Genomic DNA, 16,540 nt, shown 5'->3' on the forward strand with positions numbered 1-16,540 from the left:
TACCCTTTTGCACTCCTGCTAAAGTTATGTGCAATGTCATTTAATATCTCCATGTTCATGACAATGGAAGCATTTAAAAGAAAAACATGTTTAATCTATTTGATGGGTAATTCAAAGCCTTTACAATGTAACAATATTGAAGGTCCAAGTCGATTTGTTAGGTCTGAGTAGGCACAAAAGTCTTTAATACATTGTCAATGTCTTTTACTTCTCAATCCTTACAAGGATGCTTGAAGATTCTCTTATTTAACTTATTGTTACATTATCTCAATGTTCTCTGGAATTGTATTCAAATCCATAAATTAGTTTTCAACTTTTTGATTTATGGTGTTCCTTTTTATCATCTATTTTATTGTTTCTCATCTTTGATTAGACACACTACATTGTTTTTCCTTTTTGATGTCTAAAGGCATGTGCAATGTAATTTGATATGTCCATGTTCATTATAATGGAAATATTTAAAAGACAAGTATGTGTAATATATTTGTTGTGTACATTCAAACCCTTCATAATGTAACATTATTTAAGGTCTAGGATAATTTGTTAGGTTTAGATAGGCACAAAAGATTTCAATATATTGTTAATCTCTTCTTTTTAGTTAGAGACAATTTCAAACATTTGTTCAACAAATTTTCTATAACCTAAGACTACTTCATATTTAAATTCCAACGAAAGTTGATATAATATTACATATATATGTGCCCTCTAAAAACATTTTTGTTCTAATTTGACACACATAGTGGATGCATGTGTTGTTTGGAGGAATTACAAGCCCTTCAAATTTATCCAAATACTTTCTTGATAACCTTGCTACAAAAAGTTATTCAATGCATAATTTTCAATGTATATTTCCACTTAGATATTTCACAATCACTTACCATCTCAAGATTTGTTACGATGGCCACAATCCCAAAATGCAATAGCTCTATGCTTGATTGATCATAAAAACTCTCCCTGGAATTTTTTAATTTTCTCTCTTACCTTGGGTTCTCTATTATTATTAAGCCTCCTTTCACAATGGTTGCCATTATTGTAAGACATCATTTTACAATGGTCGGGAGTTCAATTCTCTCCACACTCTCGAAGACCGGCTCTGTGGTTGAACTAAGAAATAATCATTTCGAATAAATCTGCCTGATACAATTATTCCGTGAATGTAGCAGTCACCGATCTACAAAAACCATGAATCACATTAATATAATAAAAAAAATAAAGAAAATAAGAGAAATTACTCACAACAAAAAAAAAAAAAAAAAAAAAAAAAAAAAAAAAAAAAAAAAAAAAAAAAAAAAAAAAAAAAAATCCAAAACTAAACTTTTAAATCTAATTCATAAGTCTATAAACACAGGTAATCGTCTAAAATGAACTCAAACTATTCAAGATTTCCCCCTTAGTAAACGAAGAATGAATCTTGACTTTGAATTTAGAAATATAAAAAAGAAATTCACAATATAATACAAGAGAATGATGTATTTAGTTACAATTGTAATTGAGAAGCCAACTAACATGCTATATTCCCGGACGTAAACTCACTCAATGCCCATGACCTGCTTTTTTAAATCAAAATACTCAAGTCTAGCTGCAACAAGCTGTTCCTTCAACTTTCTTGAATCTTCCACAAATCTGCGATGCATCTGTGTCTTTGCTTCAACCTCCTCCAAATATCTATCTCCAAAGGCATCGAGCTTAGCCTTCGTCCAAGCTAATCGTACTTCTAGCTTTGTTTTCTCTTTGATAAAATTTAATTTTCCCTGTGGTCATTGCCAAAATACTTGCAAGTGTTAGGGCCTAACACAACAGTAAAAACAAACTGTTATATTACAAAAAGATATAAAAGACAGAGAAACTCTACATCATCTCTGCAAGCCATTTTATCTATTGTTTTCCACAGTTTATTTAACTTAAGCCTCCTCATCTATTTAGTACATCTTTCGGACATCCCAAGATAATCAAGAATTTGTGAATCATTTGTCTTGCCAAACCTAGAAAATAAACATGGAGCAAATACATCATGGTGATGGTTATAACTCACAAGGAAAGAAGGCTAATCCTTATCAAAGGACAATCATCAATAATTCATTTTCATGCCAATTTTATTTTGCAGTTGGCGCTATGTTGTTCCAACTTCCAACTTCCAATATATTTGTTAGACTGGTTCCAAAGTAATAAATCCAGTTCAACTTAACTAATTAATAGATCGCTTATTTGCAGAATTCAATGATAAGTTATAATAGAAAAAGAGAACCAAAAAGTTCTCTAAATAAGTTTCCCGCTGAAAAAAAATTAAAACCACTGTTAAAATTGCCTATGATAGGTACTAGTTATTTAGTAATTATGAATGTTAAACATTCCCAATTATCTATTTGAGAGGAGAATATTGATATTGTTTGCTGTGAACGTGTCTGTTATGATAAGGAATAGCGTTCTCTAGCAAGGCCTTAACAAAAGGCTGAATGAATAGTTTTGGTCAATAAGAATCGACAATCATGACCTATATAAAGGCCTTGCCAATAACATACTGCTTTGTTTTACATCGATCCTTCAAGGTTTTCTCACAAATCATTGTTGGAGTTAATGGTATATGTTCTAACCCTCATCATAGGAAATATCAGAAAAATGAACGAAGACGGAATCCTGCACTAAGAATTGATTCCAAAGTAATAAACCTAGTTCAACTTAACTAATTAATAGATTGCCTATTTGTAAAATTCAAGTTAAAATAGAAAAAGAGAACAAAGAAGTTTGCAACTTTGCTAAATAAGTTGCCCGCTGAAAATAATGTAAAACCAATTTTAAAATTTACTATGATAGGTACTATTTATTTAGCTATGTAGCATGGGTTCGCGAACCTAGGGGTGGGGTTTGCGAACTTGTTCCCACGAACCGGGTGCTGGAGCGAGTACTTTCCAGACAAACCCAAACGAACCCGGTACTTAGTAGTTTCGGGCTGGGTTCTTTTGCGTAAACAGGTTTGCCAAACCCTGAAATTGGGTGTGTGAACCCCGACAATGGGTGTGTGGAGGGTTCTTGAGTGGCGTGCGACAAGTAAATTTTTTTTTTAAACAAAAGCAAATTTTAATAATTATGTTGATTACTCTTATACTAAGAATATGCGTGTTTATGTTGATTACTGTCTACCTTGCTGATCTATGGACTCTCTTTTATGCCAAGCAGCGTGCAATGCCATATCCTAGTTCACTGGGAGTTGAATGGGTTTAATTTCTGCTGTTGTAGTTTAGCATTCTTTTCCATCTGTTGGGTAAGTCCCGGGGATCAGAATGTTGCACTTAATCACCACCAAGAACCTTGCCAATACATCAATCTGAGAATGTACACTTCAGATGCAGCATTCTACACCTAACTTTCTGGAAGAATGGTCAATGTTATGTTTTTGGTAATTCTTTGTTATGTCAATGTAAATAAAGGACAACTGCTTATTTACTTTGAAAGAACCTTACTGCTATTGTTTTGCAACATGTTATTTTTCTACACATCATCTAACATCTAACTGCCATCATGGAAATGCCTTAGGAAAATTTTGAATGTAGTATGACAATGGACATATACTTATGATTCTAATATCTATTATCATGATTCACATCAATATGTAAATTCAAAATTGCAATTTCTACTTGATATCAAATTTGAAATTTCAAAGTGAATGTTCATCTGAACCTATATTACATTATGGTTGGCGATGATCCACTCATTCTTGTACTGTATATTGATGATTTATTCATTACAGCAGAGGAGAGACTCATTGAGCACTGCCAGAGATATCTTGCTTCTGAATTCAAAATGACTAATATAGGACTAATGCACTATTTTATGGGGTTGGAAGATTGGCAGGAGGATGGGCATATCTTCATGGGAGAGCGCAGGTATGCAAGGGACATTGAGGAGATTTTGTATGGATTGCAGGGTATGGCCACATCGACGATCACCAATTGGAAGAAGTTGCAAGCTTATGATTCCAAGTTGGTAGACCCCACTTTATATCGTCAATTCATCAAGTCCTTTATGCATATGATCAACACTAGACCAAATATTTGCTTCAAATTCAACATGTTGCGTCAGTTTACAATGGAGCCCAGGAGGGTGCACTGGGTGGTTGTGAAACTGTTGATTTTTGGTAGCATTGGATGTGTTCTACCCATGAAATTTGGTGGAGAGGCTAAGGCACATGAGATCTCCAAGACCCAAAAATAGTTTGGGGAAATTCCACCTGAATGAAGAGATATTAAAATAATTAATATTTTTAATTGGGTTCCTAAGTATAAACTTAGGAAAATCAAAATATTAATGTGTATTAATATAATATGGGTAAGAAAGTTCTAAATAATGAGGATTAAGCCAGATCTAATCTTAGTCGTTGATTAGGGACTTAATCTCATCCGTTGAATCGTCAACAAGAAAAGTATAAGAGGAGGCTTGAGGGTCAGTTGGAGATACACCAAGACACCAAGAGAGATCAATCAATGCGATTTTCTGGGGCGTGGTTTGCTGAGGAAATCAAACAAATGATCAGTTGTAGTGAGGGGCAATTCCACAGGAGGCCGAAGAATACATATCAAAGAGGCAACAGAGTGCCGAAAGAGGCAGCGCGGAGCTTAGGGAGGCTAACACAGAGGCAGCAAGGGTTGACGCAGAGGCTAAGGAGGCCAACGCAGAGGACGTAGAGGGCCAAAGAGCTGACGCAGAAGCCGCAGAGGCTGACGCAATTGACGCAGAGAGCTTCAGAGGCTGGCTGAGGTGATTTAGTGGGGCAGATTGAGAGCTGATTGGCTAACGCAGAGCCATAGAGGGCGACACAGTCGCTAAGAGGGTGATGCAGTTCCATAGAGTGCGTGGAGCAACTTTTGCTGTCTAGCACAAGGAATAACCAGAGTCACTGTGGGATCGCTCATCCGTTTGCTGATCAGCCAGAATATTTGTCTCTGGATAGAGGTATTGCTGCCAACGATATTCCCTGAAGGGTGAGCCATTTCTGGAACCCTAGTTGTATTCAGAATCTGCTTAATAATAAAACCCTCTATATGTTGCACCAATTTTCCCAAGTTGGGTTTTTCCGGAGACGATTGTCCAAAAAATACGGTGTCCCTTGTGTTGTCTCAATTTATTTCAGTTGTTGATTTGTATATTTGTAAAGGCTGCATTTCTGTTTACTTCGATATTTATGCATTTAAATAACTTGTTATTGCAAAGAACAAGTGGGAGATAGTAAACCAGAAAATGCAGTAGGGGTTTCTGATGTGTTAGATTCAGGTATTTTCACAGAAACATGTGTTACGATTGGACTATGTCCGAGGGGATAGAGTCAGGTTAACGGGTTGTACAAGCTTAGATTGGGCAGACAGTGCTAGTGATAGGAAGAGTACTTTTGGTTGTTGTTTCATGTTAGGTATGACAATATTGTTGTGGTTCAGCAGGAAACACAGATCAGTGGCATTGAGTTCTATGGAGGTTGATGTCATGTCCCTTCCCAAATGAATTTGTAACAGGTTTTGGTCTCTCCCCAATTTTGTACAAATTTTTGTTAAGTAAAGGATCCAAGCGATTTTGACTTAGGGACTTAGGAGAAATGAAGGCTGGATTAATTTGTTAGTGGAAGGTGGGGGCCACCCACGTGGGAGAACGCATTCAGCAATTCGAATTACCTTGAAGAGGAAATCGTATGGCTGTTAGAGGGGCCCACATGAGGAAAAGGGAGGCCCATGAAGTTATAAGGAGAAAGAGCTCCTCACTTGGCATTCATTCATACTTGCACATCGAAATCACTTGATTCTTTGCTTGAGTTGCTTAGCCAAGTCCACTGGCTATTTAGTCACGAATCTCTCAAGCGGGAGATTCAACCTTACCTTCGGGGGACAACGAGTGCCACCCTAGGAAGGCATTTTCAGAGCACCTTGAGGAGCACCAGGGAAGATTCATAGCCAACACACTTAGCCCCCAATCCAGCAGTGCATATTTTTGGGCCAGCAGAGAAGGGAACACGCAGTTGTGATCAGAGCTTCATTGAGCCAGCACTCATCAGAGAAACTTGGCGAGTTGAAGCATATCAGGAGGTCAACCTTGGGGAGGAGTTTTGGAGCAAGTGGGTGCAAAAATTGGACAGTTCGGAACTCAGCCTTGGAGGACTGAGCAAAGGGCCAAACTAGTCATCACGTGGGCATTAAGGGAGAGAGCCACAACACCAGGATCACATCAGGGAAGGGAGGAAATTTATAAGGGATCACATCTTGGTGATTTGGGGCAGTTTTGGAGAGTTTTCCCAACATCATTCAAACATGTCGAGTTTGCCAGCTTGAGCAGGAGGATGGGCTCCTTGGGGGTCGAATTTCAGGAGTCTGAACTAGGCCAAACCCTTCCTAGGTTTTGGTGGGTTTTTGCTGAGGATCAGGGAGTTGAAGTTTCATAATTTTCTGAGCACGGGAAGCAGTGATTCCAACACTTCCTTTCCAGCAGACAGCACAATTTCTGGGCAACGTGGATCAGTTCTGGAGCAGCAGTTGGGCAGCCCTTAGATCATCATTTGCTCACTTGGGTTTTGTCACACTTGTCCTTGGAGACAAGCCCAGGTGCACCATTCCATTCACTGTTGTATTTGCCCATGATGATTTAATAAAATGGCTCAGAAGTTCTCTATTTCCAGCGTTTTCATGGGTGTATGGTGATTGCTTTTCATTTCTGATTGTTGGTTTGTTTTGTTGCTTTGTTTATCACTGAATTTCCTAGTTAGGAACATTACAACTAAGTACATTGCAACTAGTCAAGCCAATTGCAAGGCCTTGCGGCTTCGTGAGATGTTGTGTGGCTTATTTGGTTAAGAGGTGAGACCAACTACAATTTATTGTGATAATCATAGTTTTATTAAACTCATAGAGAATCCAATATTTCATGACATGTCAAAGCACATTGAGATCAAATATCGCTTAATTTGGGATTGTGTTCAATGATGGGCAATGAAGCTAGAGTACATATCCATTGATGAATAGGTTGCAGACATTCTCACCAGTGCTTACCAAGGGGCAAGTATGTCTACTTCATGGATAAGATGGGAGTGACAAGAAACACCTTCCTCGGAAAGAGGAAGTGTTTAAAAAGGTACCAAGGAGGTCTTTCCTAAAGCTTTTTTCATAAGCCTAGGAAAACAAGTGAACCCACCTTTTTAGTGTGACTTTATGTGATTATTAAAATCATGTGACTATTTAGTCACTTTATGAGCTACATGGTACAAGTTATTAAAGTAACTAGAGGGGGTCATTAATGAAGGGGGAGACATGAGAGGGGGTCAATGTGAGATTAGATAGACACCCTTGATCAAGAGAAGCTAAGATCTAATCTTAGCCCTTGATCTTAGAGATAGGTCTTCTCATCCTTATGGAGACTAAAAAGGGGAAAACGACAAAAGGAGACTCATTCTTCATGGGTAGAATTGGAGAAGAGAGGAGAAGCAAAGAGGTGAAGCTGAGATAGCATTTTGTTGAAGGAGAGATCAATTTGCAGCAACGAGAAGGAAAATACAGGCACAAATCCCAAGGTTTAGATAGTGGCACAAAACTCGAGAAGGTACAAACAACTACAACACATTTTTCAAGGCTTCTCTGCCACAAATTTCAAGGCAAGTACAGGCCCAAAAATCGAGAAGTCAAGTCTAACAACAAGCATTATGAGGCAAAAATTTCAAGTTTGACAGCAACAAAATTTGAGGAGAAATTGCAAGTATGCAAGCATGAAGTTCAAGGAAAAAATTCTTGATCTATGGCCCGAATTTCAAGGAGGAAAAATTTTGTCAGTGGCACAAATTTCTAGAGTTTGTAGTGTTAAACAAAGGCACAATTTTCAAGGCTAGAAAGTCTAAGTAGTGGCACAAATTCCAAGGCTACACAAATTTCTAGATAGTGGCACAACTTTATAGAAGCTTACCTGAATTTCAAGGAGGGAGATGCGAAAATTTACAAAATTGCAATAACTGGAAATTTATTCTTCTAACTATAAATTAATTATGTAGTTTATTTGCTACGACAAACAACAAATAAATCACATTGCAATTTTTCACAAATTAAAACGCTACGAAAAATAAAATGCTGGAAACTGAGAAATATTAGTACACACACATAAAATATGACACCATTATTTTTGAACAATTGTCCCTGGAAAAACCCAATGTGAGAAAACTGGTGCAATAGTTGAGGGTTTTATTATTATGCAACAACATAAATTTTGAGTACAATAAAATGGATGCCAAACTAGCATTTATGTTTGAGAGAAATACTAGCAAAATCAACTGAGGGAAATTACCCTCCTCCAGAAGCAATCCCGCAACAAAGTGTCTCAGCAACTGGGTCATTCAAACACTTGAGCAAGCCCTTTCTGCACTGCCTCTGCGTAGCCCTACTCGCACTAGCTGGAATTTGCCTCTAATGATGACGTCCTGCCTATTGTTGCCTCTAGAAGTGATTCTCCCATCCTTCTAGAAATCTTCCTAGCCACTGGATGCTAAATCAACCTCTCCTTAGGCTGAGTCGAATTGCCTTTGTGAGGCTACCGTGCAGCCCTTGCGCAGCCTCTTGGAGAATAAACTCAACCTCCTCTCACTGCCTCTCTGGAATTGGAAACTCCTCTGAAAGTATGCTACTCGATCACTGGCTCAATCTCACTGTTGAATCACCTAGTACTTGAAAATAGAATTGCCTTTGATCACTGAGTATCTATAACTGGTGCATTCTCCATCTACCCGATCGACCTCTTCTTATAACCTCCAGTTGAGACTTCAACGACCACGATTAAATCTTAATCAATGGTTGAGCTCATCTCTAAGTCGATTCGTGTGAGTTTCTAGAGAATTCTCACCTTTCTCAATTAATTCCTATTAACTAATCGATTTCCATAAATTAGACTTGGGTATTTTTAATTATAGATCAATTAATTTAATTGAGCTATCTTTAGGTGGGATTTCCAGAAACGATTTTTGGGTTTGGAGATGTCATGTGTTTTAGCCTCTTCACAAAGTTTGAGACTAGAACACCATCTGATGCTAGAAAACTAACACTCCCTCTTAGCAAGGAAGGTGTTCTAGTGTTGCACTATTACAACACCCTGTCTCTCCATCATCCTCTCATATAGGTTGTTGATGTCTGACAACTCTAGCTGCCTGCCACTGTCCATTAACCACAGTGCTAACTCTAATTCATCTGCCACTAGTTGTAGCTAAACCATGTTGCATCTATGATGTTGCTGACATTGCACTGTACAACTTGTACTGCTGCCAACTCTACACCTGCACTGCAACCCAACTAAAACTCCCTCTCATCGTTGTTGTTGCTGCTACAACGAAGAGATCAACCACCCCTATGTGTTAATGAATTGTGATTGATATGCATTGGATAGATTTCATAATTATCAGGTGCCCATGATTTCCACAAAAAGAGTATATTATTCAGAGGACCATGAAGGCATATGTTGTTTCCATTCAAAAGGTCATCTCAAGGTATGAGTCTCATAACGACACAACATAATCAAAAAAGGGATTATAATTTTTCAAATTAAATTTCTCTCAAATATCGATATGTATTTTAGAGCTCTATCATAATGGGATAAGACGATGATTAAAAAATATTCACGATCACTTCTTTGCACTCCTCATCATCTCTATATTGTACTAGATTAGAAGAATTGATTCCAATGGTTTTGTGAATTGGATAATAGAGTGAGGCTCACTATAAATCTACACAGAAACTAGAGAAACCGCCAATGTGGAGGTACACATCAATATGAGAACCCACGAGCTAAACATCGACTGTTATTTCAATCAAGGTGTAATACATGAAACAATGCTTAGACTTACGGTCTGTGTAATGAAAAGCCACCAAGAGTGCATCCAATCTACCATGAGAGGGAGGAAGCTACAACATAGCCATGAATCTTCTAGGAAACCAATAACAAGCTTAGGAACTCGATTATCGTTCTCAATTATGGGATGAATAGGCTAGTCAAGCGAACAAGGTGATACCATATTGGTCATGAGGCATCTGAGGCTACTATCTATGAATCATGATGAGATTTGTCTGTTTGACTAGCCTATTCATCTAACCAGCCTAGCCAGTTCCTTAAGAACTTGACACTTCATCACATAATAAAGGAACTCTTGCATGTCCCATCCTTGACGAGCGATAAACTGACTCATCATTAAGGGGTAAATAAATGTTAAATCATTAAAAGCAAAACTAGGCTCCTGAGCTATGCTCCCTGTCAAAGCACTATCAAAAGGAAGTAGAAGGCACAACAGAGAGGTGGAAAAAGTAGGTTAAGGAAAGGGGTAACTCATGCCTCCATGATTCATCCCTCCTTATATTTAGACACACAGGATGATGGACCCCCATCAGCTGCTCCCTTGACCACGGTACCTTGCCTTGAAGTCCTTCCCCTCCATTGCCACCATTATCACAAGCACCTATGCATTGAAGGGTTGACCTAGGACATGTCACTTCCCCTTAAGGGCCAGAAACACCTAATAGGGTTGAGCATCTAGCCATCCCTAACAAAAGTATGGAACACTTTCACAAGACTTGGTCTAGTTTTATGTTTGAAGGTGATCTCAATTTGAACCTTTATTATGCCCTTAACAATTATGGCCCACTATGACGCATCCATAGTCGTTGTCCCTAATTAGTGGTGGTTTTCACTCATCTTGAGTTGGTTTTGTTGTTAGATTGTGAGTCCATAGACAAACACACAATCTGAGACCATAGTGTCATGTGTAATATCCCTCCCCTTAATAATAAATAATAAATAATAAATAATAAAAATAATAAATAATAAATAATAATAAATAATAAATAATACAAATAAATAATAATAATATAAATAATAAAAATAATAAATCATACATTTTAAATAAAAAATGATATTTAAAAATATACAAGAAAATAAATAAAAATAATAAAAATAAAAATAGTAATAACTATACTAAAGCTCTAAATAAGAATAAATAGAAATAAAACAAAGAAAACAATAAAAAAATCAGTAAAGCTATCAAAAAGAAGAAAATAAAACAAGAAAGCTAAAAATCAAAGTCGCATGTAGACACATGGAGTGTGTGCATGTGGTTCCCATCCAATGTTTGCTCTATTTATTAAATGGTGAGGAGGATGGGAGGCATTCCATCTTTCCAAGATTCTATCTTTCATTCTCTTGGAAGAATGGTGTTCTAAGACATAGGAGTCACTAGCAGTAGTACGTTGATTGAAGGCTCGGGGGTGGCCAGTTGTAGCAAATCCTTGCACAATTGAGCCTACGATTGGGTGGAGAGTCGTCCCCAAAACCTGGTTGCGATAAGCCTACTTCTACCATAGGTAAGCACGGGTAAGCACTATTCATAGTTTGAATTTAGTTAATTAATTACATGATTGTTTTGCTAGGTAAATGCCACTTTGATTTAAATTTAATGTTAATAAGTTAATTAGATATTTATTTTGGATTATTACATATGGTATCAGAGCAAGTTCAACCCTTAGGGCCTATGGGCATCTTAGAAAAAAAAATTATTTTGTTGGAATTTTTAACTTGACTTGTTTTGAAGTTACAGGATGGTTACTTCCAGGAGGCCGCATATTTTTCTACAAGCCCTCGCTATACACGTAAATTTTTTATTCAGTGCATACTTACTGCATAGTTATATTTTGATGGTGTTCATTTTTAAAGTCATTCCTATGAGTAATCTCCACAACTAATCTTATCATGTACATATTTTCATATCCGGGCTCCTTCTTGTTGTCCCCTGCATCTTTACTGGTTGTTTATTCCAATTTTCTTAATCAAAAGACCACCCAATTATTTATAATCAAATTTCTTGGGAATTGTTGGGGATTCTCAAGTAGAGCCCATGGAGGCATGGAAAGCTTTGTAATTGTACACATCGTGGGGTTTTAAAAGAGAAATTTTTTATTTTACATTAATTAAATTAATCCATTTTTTTTTAATGAAGTGAAATAATTTAAATAAATAGAAAAAAAAATAAAAAAATGCAAGTAGTAGTTGTCTATAACCCCAGATTTTCTCTATTTTTGTAAAGCCCCTCTTTCCTTGATTATTAAAACCCTTGCGTGATAGCCCATAAATTATTCCTTTTACCTTAGGGAGTTTCCTCCTAATATATTATGTGAATTTTAATGAAAATGAATTTACAATACTCGATTCTCTTCCGTGAAAGAATGAAATACAATAAGATTTATTTAATGGTAACTTCGGTACTGTCAATAATTTTTTTGGGTGCCTCCACGCAGAGGGAAAGGAGTTATGGATTATTAAATTTTGGGTCCTTTGAAAGATAGTCAAATAATTTAATTTTCAAGTTTTCTATCCTTATGTGATCCACCCCTCAATTGATGCAATTGTGAAGGGAGTTAAATTTCGAGAAAGCTCATGTTGTTTTAAATTGTTAATTTGAATATAGTTTCATGTGCCCACCATGGCCTAGTTCACTCATGGTTAAAATTAATACAATCAATCTACTTAGCAGTTTTGGTTATCAAGCTTTGTCATAAACGACGAAGTCTATTTTTCTTTATTATTTAATAACTCGAGTTGTCGCTGAGTTAACTCGATTGTCCAGCTGTCGTCGAGTCAGATTATTTTGACTTTACCGAACCCAAATACAAGTGAATTTTGACTATTATTTTGCTGAAGCTATTTTGGTATTAAATTTTGGAGTTACTCAATGTTTTCAGTTATTATGCCCCATATTTTTTAATCTTCAAAGTGGGATTATTAGTTTTTACTAATCACGATGCGGGAATGCGTTATTCCTCTTTTCGTTCCTTGCCAGTAGAATATATGCTGGAAATTCATTTTCTTAAAGTTTATATGAAGAGAAACGGTAGTCAATGCGAGAAAAAACACAAGACCACAGACGAGATATAATAAACCTCCATACCATTTCAACAAGGCAAAAAAAACTACATTACAATATAAAATTGTACGTCATCACAAAATACGTAACATTTTGATAAAAATAAAGTAGAACATATCGTACAGGCATCAATGTTAGTAAATAGAAAAGATTCTGCAAGACTAAAATACCACAACTATACATGTCTTGTTTCCCCACGTAAACATCATAAATCAAAATGTGGATTATTCCTTTGTAATCTCATAATAAAAATACATTTTCTTGAGTGAGTTTCAGATTTATTTCTATTGTATCCCATCTCCTTATTTAGAAGGGAGGATTTCTTGCAGAAGTGACTAACTCTTTAATTTAATTTTCATTTCATTGTATTGCTTCACTTGGTCATTAATAAATCTAGACTTCATTGCTAATTGTTTGATCTCATTAGCTATTTGGTCTAAATTACATTGAGTAATTCGTCTTTATCTCACTTGTGTTTTAGATTGAAGTAGTATATCTTTAATTTCCTAATTAGTAATCTCATCTACGATCATTTACTTGTGATTTCATTTGCATAATTCTCACTTGCTCCATTTGTCATAACATATTATAAGTGAAGATTTTTAAAAGCACTTTCTATTAAGGAATTTGAGTTATTGTTCTAACATTTTCATCTAATTGTCATTTCCTTTACTTGCTTTATTGATTAATCCTTACATGCTTCATTGAATCATTGTTGTAAGCTAATAATCTTGTCATAAATCTTGATTACAAGTGAATTGGTATTTCTTTTTTTGAAGCATCTTGTTTTGAGAGATGAGGGTTTGACAGTGAGAGAAACTGGTGACAATTGAGAGAGAACTCTGTGTGAGCTAACACAAAGCCAGATTATCTTCCACCCCTTTATTGGCAAGGAGGTCCGCTAATCTATTTGCATTCCTTCTGATATGAATGAAAACAATTGCTCGCCCTTCTGCAATGATTGCTGCTACTTGTTAAACATCATGGTCCAAGCGCCAACAACTTTTGCATTTGTGAGCTGGAGAGCCACCAAGTATGCAGTTGGCTATTTGAGTGGGTGGAGATTATGTGATCGGGCTATGATTATTCCTTGGATGAGGAAATGGTACTATTAAATGGTACTATTGATCTTATTGTGTGTGCATATTTCTCGACATTGTTGTCGAAAGGAACAATGGAATTTGCAGGAACACGCATATCCATGGCCGCAAGCTTACAATCTTATGTCTTATGCAGGCAATTTATGTCTTATCTGGGCAATTAATATGGCTAAATGTATTGTAATTTAAGGTATTCGATATGGTGTTGCCTTCGCGGGTGCGCTTGCAGGCAGGCCATATAATTAATAAAATGATTTTATTTTGGTGTTGGGGAGGAATAACCTTCCCAGTCATCCGATCCGGTTCTGGGTCGGGTGGCAGTGTCTCTTCTTATTATGGTGTGGAATATTTCTTTGATGGTTTGATTTCTTAAATTTCCTGGGAGTAATTATTTAATAGCCATAAAAATCTCAAGATACATTCAATAAATTTGTTTAACGATTTATTTTGTTAAAAGCAATCCATTTAGTTCTTCTAACATAAGTTATGATTGCTTAAACAGATACTTAAATATTTCACTCTACAGCACAAAATTTCGATCCTTAAAAATCATGAATCTGTGGAATTAATATTGGTGTGACATATAATGATGAATAAATTTCTTTCGAAGATCAAAGTACCTTCTTAACACAATAATTCCACCAACATTGAGACAATTCTCTAAGTTTTATTCTGACATCATTAGTGCCTTCTAATTCATGTTTTCCATGGTTTATACTACAAAAATTTGTAATTGTTGATAATTTATGGTTTAAGTATTGTGATTGTTGATAAATTATGATAAAAACATATCTTATTAAACTCATAACTCACAACCATATAACAAAGTGAAAATCTAAATGAGTCACATAATTAAAGATATAGTTTTATTATGACTCATTAATTCATTGGAAAAGTATATAATCTTTTAATCTTGGATACTGATAATCTACCCATAATTGACGATGTATAATTCTCTAAAAGATTGCACTATTGAAATGGTATACTGGCATGTTTTTTGTAACAAATCTTTAATGTTGGTGTAACTACTCACCACCGGTTCATTTTACAACACAGTTTACATAGCACTTGATGTATTTGGATAATTGAAGTGGAAATTTGTCACCAATTAAAGTGCTCTAAAATAGTGAAATATGTTCCAATTGACAATGGATAAACTCTGATATCTTATTACCTTTAGATGATCATTGTTCACTAGCATCTGTTCATTATTTCATTGTTCAATCTGATCTAAAAACACAGAGATAACATTCCTTGAATGTTGATCATACTATTCACTAATTATTTGGGTTGGATTGTTGTTCTCATTGTCCTTTAGCAATAGCAGTTGCTTGGCATTTCTCTGGTCTATTATTGCAAGAACACAACTCTCTCAATATGATCTTCTAATAAATTTAATTTTACACTGCCATTGCCATTCAGATTACATGTATCTGCTCATTTACTACTATATTCTCAATGGCAAATCGTACAGACTTGGATTTCAGTTTAAATGTTGAGTATAATGTTACATGAGGTTTCGTGATTCAAGTTTAATTACATATAGTGGATAAAGATGTCGAAAGAGAAATGGAAAGGAGAAACTTGCTAATGATAGTTCATGTGATTATGGCCAACTTGGATCGTAGAGAAGAAGTATCACAACAGGGGTAAGAAATCAATAAGAAGAAACAACCGATTTTAGAACATAACGGAAGAGTTGGTATAATCATGACTTGGTACTCTAAAGGTATCACTATAAGATAAAGAAGAAAATATTGGCAATCAACTAATGAACTTGAAAAATCAGGGTAATAATGAAGGTTATTTTAAGGAACCTGTAAGGTATGATAAATAGAATGATTGGAGAAGATAAGTTGTGTGCATAACAACATCTATAACAATGGGAGAGCCACATTGTAAAGTTTTTTCATAGGTGACTAACTATATGAATGAATTATGGATAACAAGACGTATGATAAGGAGATTTTATTATGTTGATGTCTTAAAACAAGAAAAGATAAGTGGATTACACTTGGTAGCTATCTTAATGAATTTATTTATCAGGTCTTACCCAAGTTGGAAATAGTAACAACATTTCCAAGGTATATAAGTGCTATAGGAGAGGAGGAAAAACCACAATGATTGGAGGTGAGAAATTCAAGTCAATTTAATAAAATAGAATGAAGTGAAGAAACTTCCATTTTTGAAGCCAATAGACATGGAATAGTAGGAAATCAAGACAGGGAGAAAAGGAAAAATATATCTATGAATATCGGATAGGAGAAAATGAGGGGATGTTCTATCAAGAAGAAAGTTCTTTTAAAGGTATTAACGAGTAGAGCTAGAAACACCATTGGTAATGGTCATAATGATGATCTACATATTTTAAAAATGTGAAGGTGTGAAGTTGCATGATGACCAAATGATAATAAACGAGGAAGATATAGGAAGGAATGTTGCTAGAAATTTTAGACGGATACCTTGAGAAGGATTGTGTACATAGTGACAAAAGAAGTGAAAGTCAATTAATAGAGATTGTACTTGACTC

The 16,540-nt window shown here is 35.7% G+C and overlaps 1 protein-coding gene across 2 annotated transcripts in view; it reads right to left on the bottom strand.

Annotated features, from left to right (window-relative positions):
* Window positions 1-1,131: 1,131 nt before the first annotated feature.
* Window positions 1,132-16,540, bottom strand: part of LOC149260784 (kinesin-like protein KIN-7O) — a 314,791-nt gene continuing 299,382 nt past the window's right edge. Inside the window, exons 32-33 of one of the 2 annotated variants that reach the window (XM_089421110.1) lie at window positions 1,534-1,751; window positions 1,132-1,171 (exon numbers count right to left, since the gene is read on the bottom strand). In XM_089421110.1, the coding sequence (XP_089277236.1) occupies window positions 1,144-1,171; window positions 1,534-1,751 (246 nt within the window). In that variant the 3' untranslated portion in view covers window positions 1,132-1,143. Of the gene's footprint in view, window positions 1,172-1,506; window positions 1,752-16,540 lie in introns of both variants that reach the window. The other variant, XM_089421112.1, reaches the window with a different exon arrangement.

This window comes from Pinus tabuliformis, chromosome 6 (genome assembly GCF_031772625.1).
Source record: "Pinus tabuliformis cultivar Carrire ecotype Pingquan chromosome 6, CPIR1, whole genome shotgun sequence".
Taxonomy (NCBI): domain Eukaryota; kingdom Viridiplantae; phylum Streptophyta; class Pinopsida; order Pinales; family Pinaceae; genus Pinus; species Pinus tabuliformis.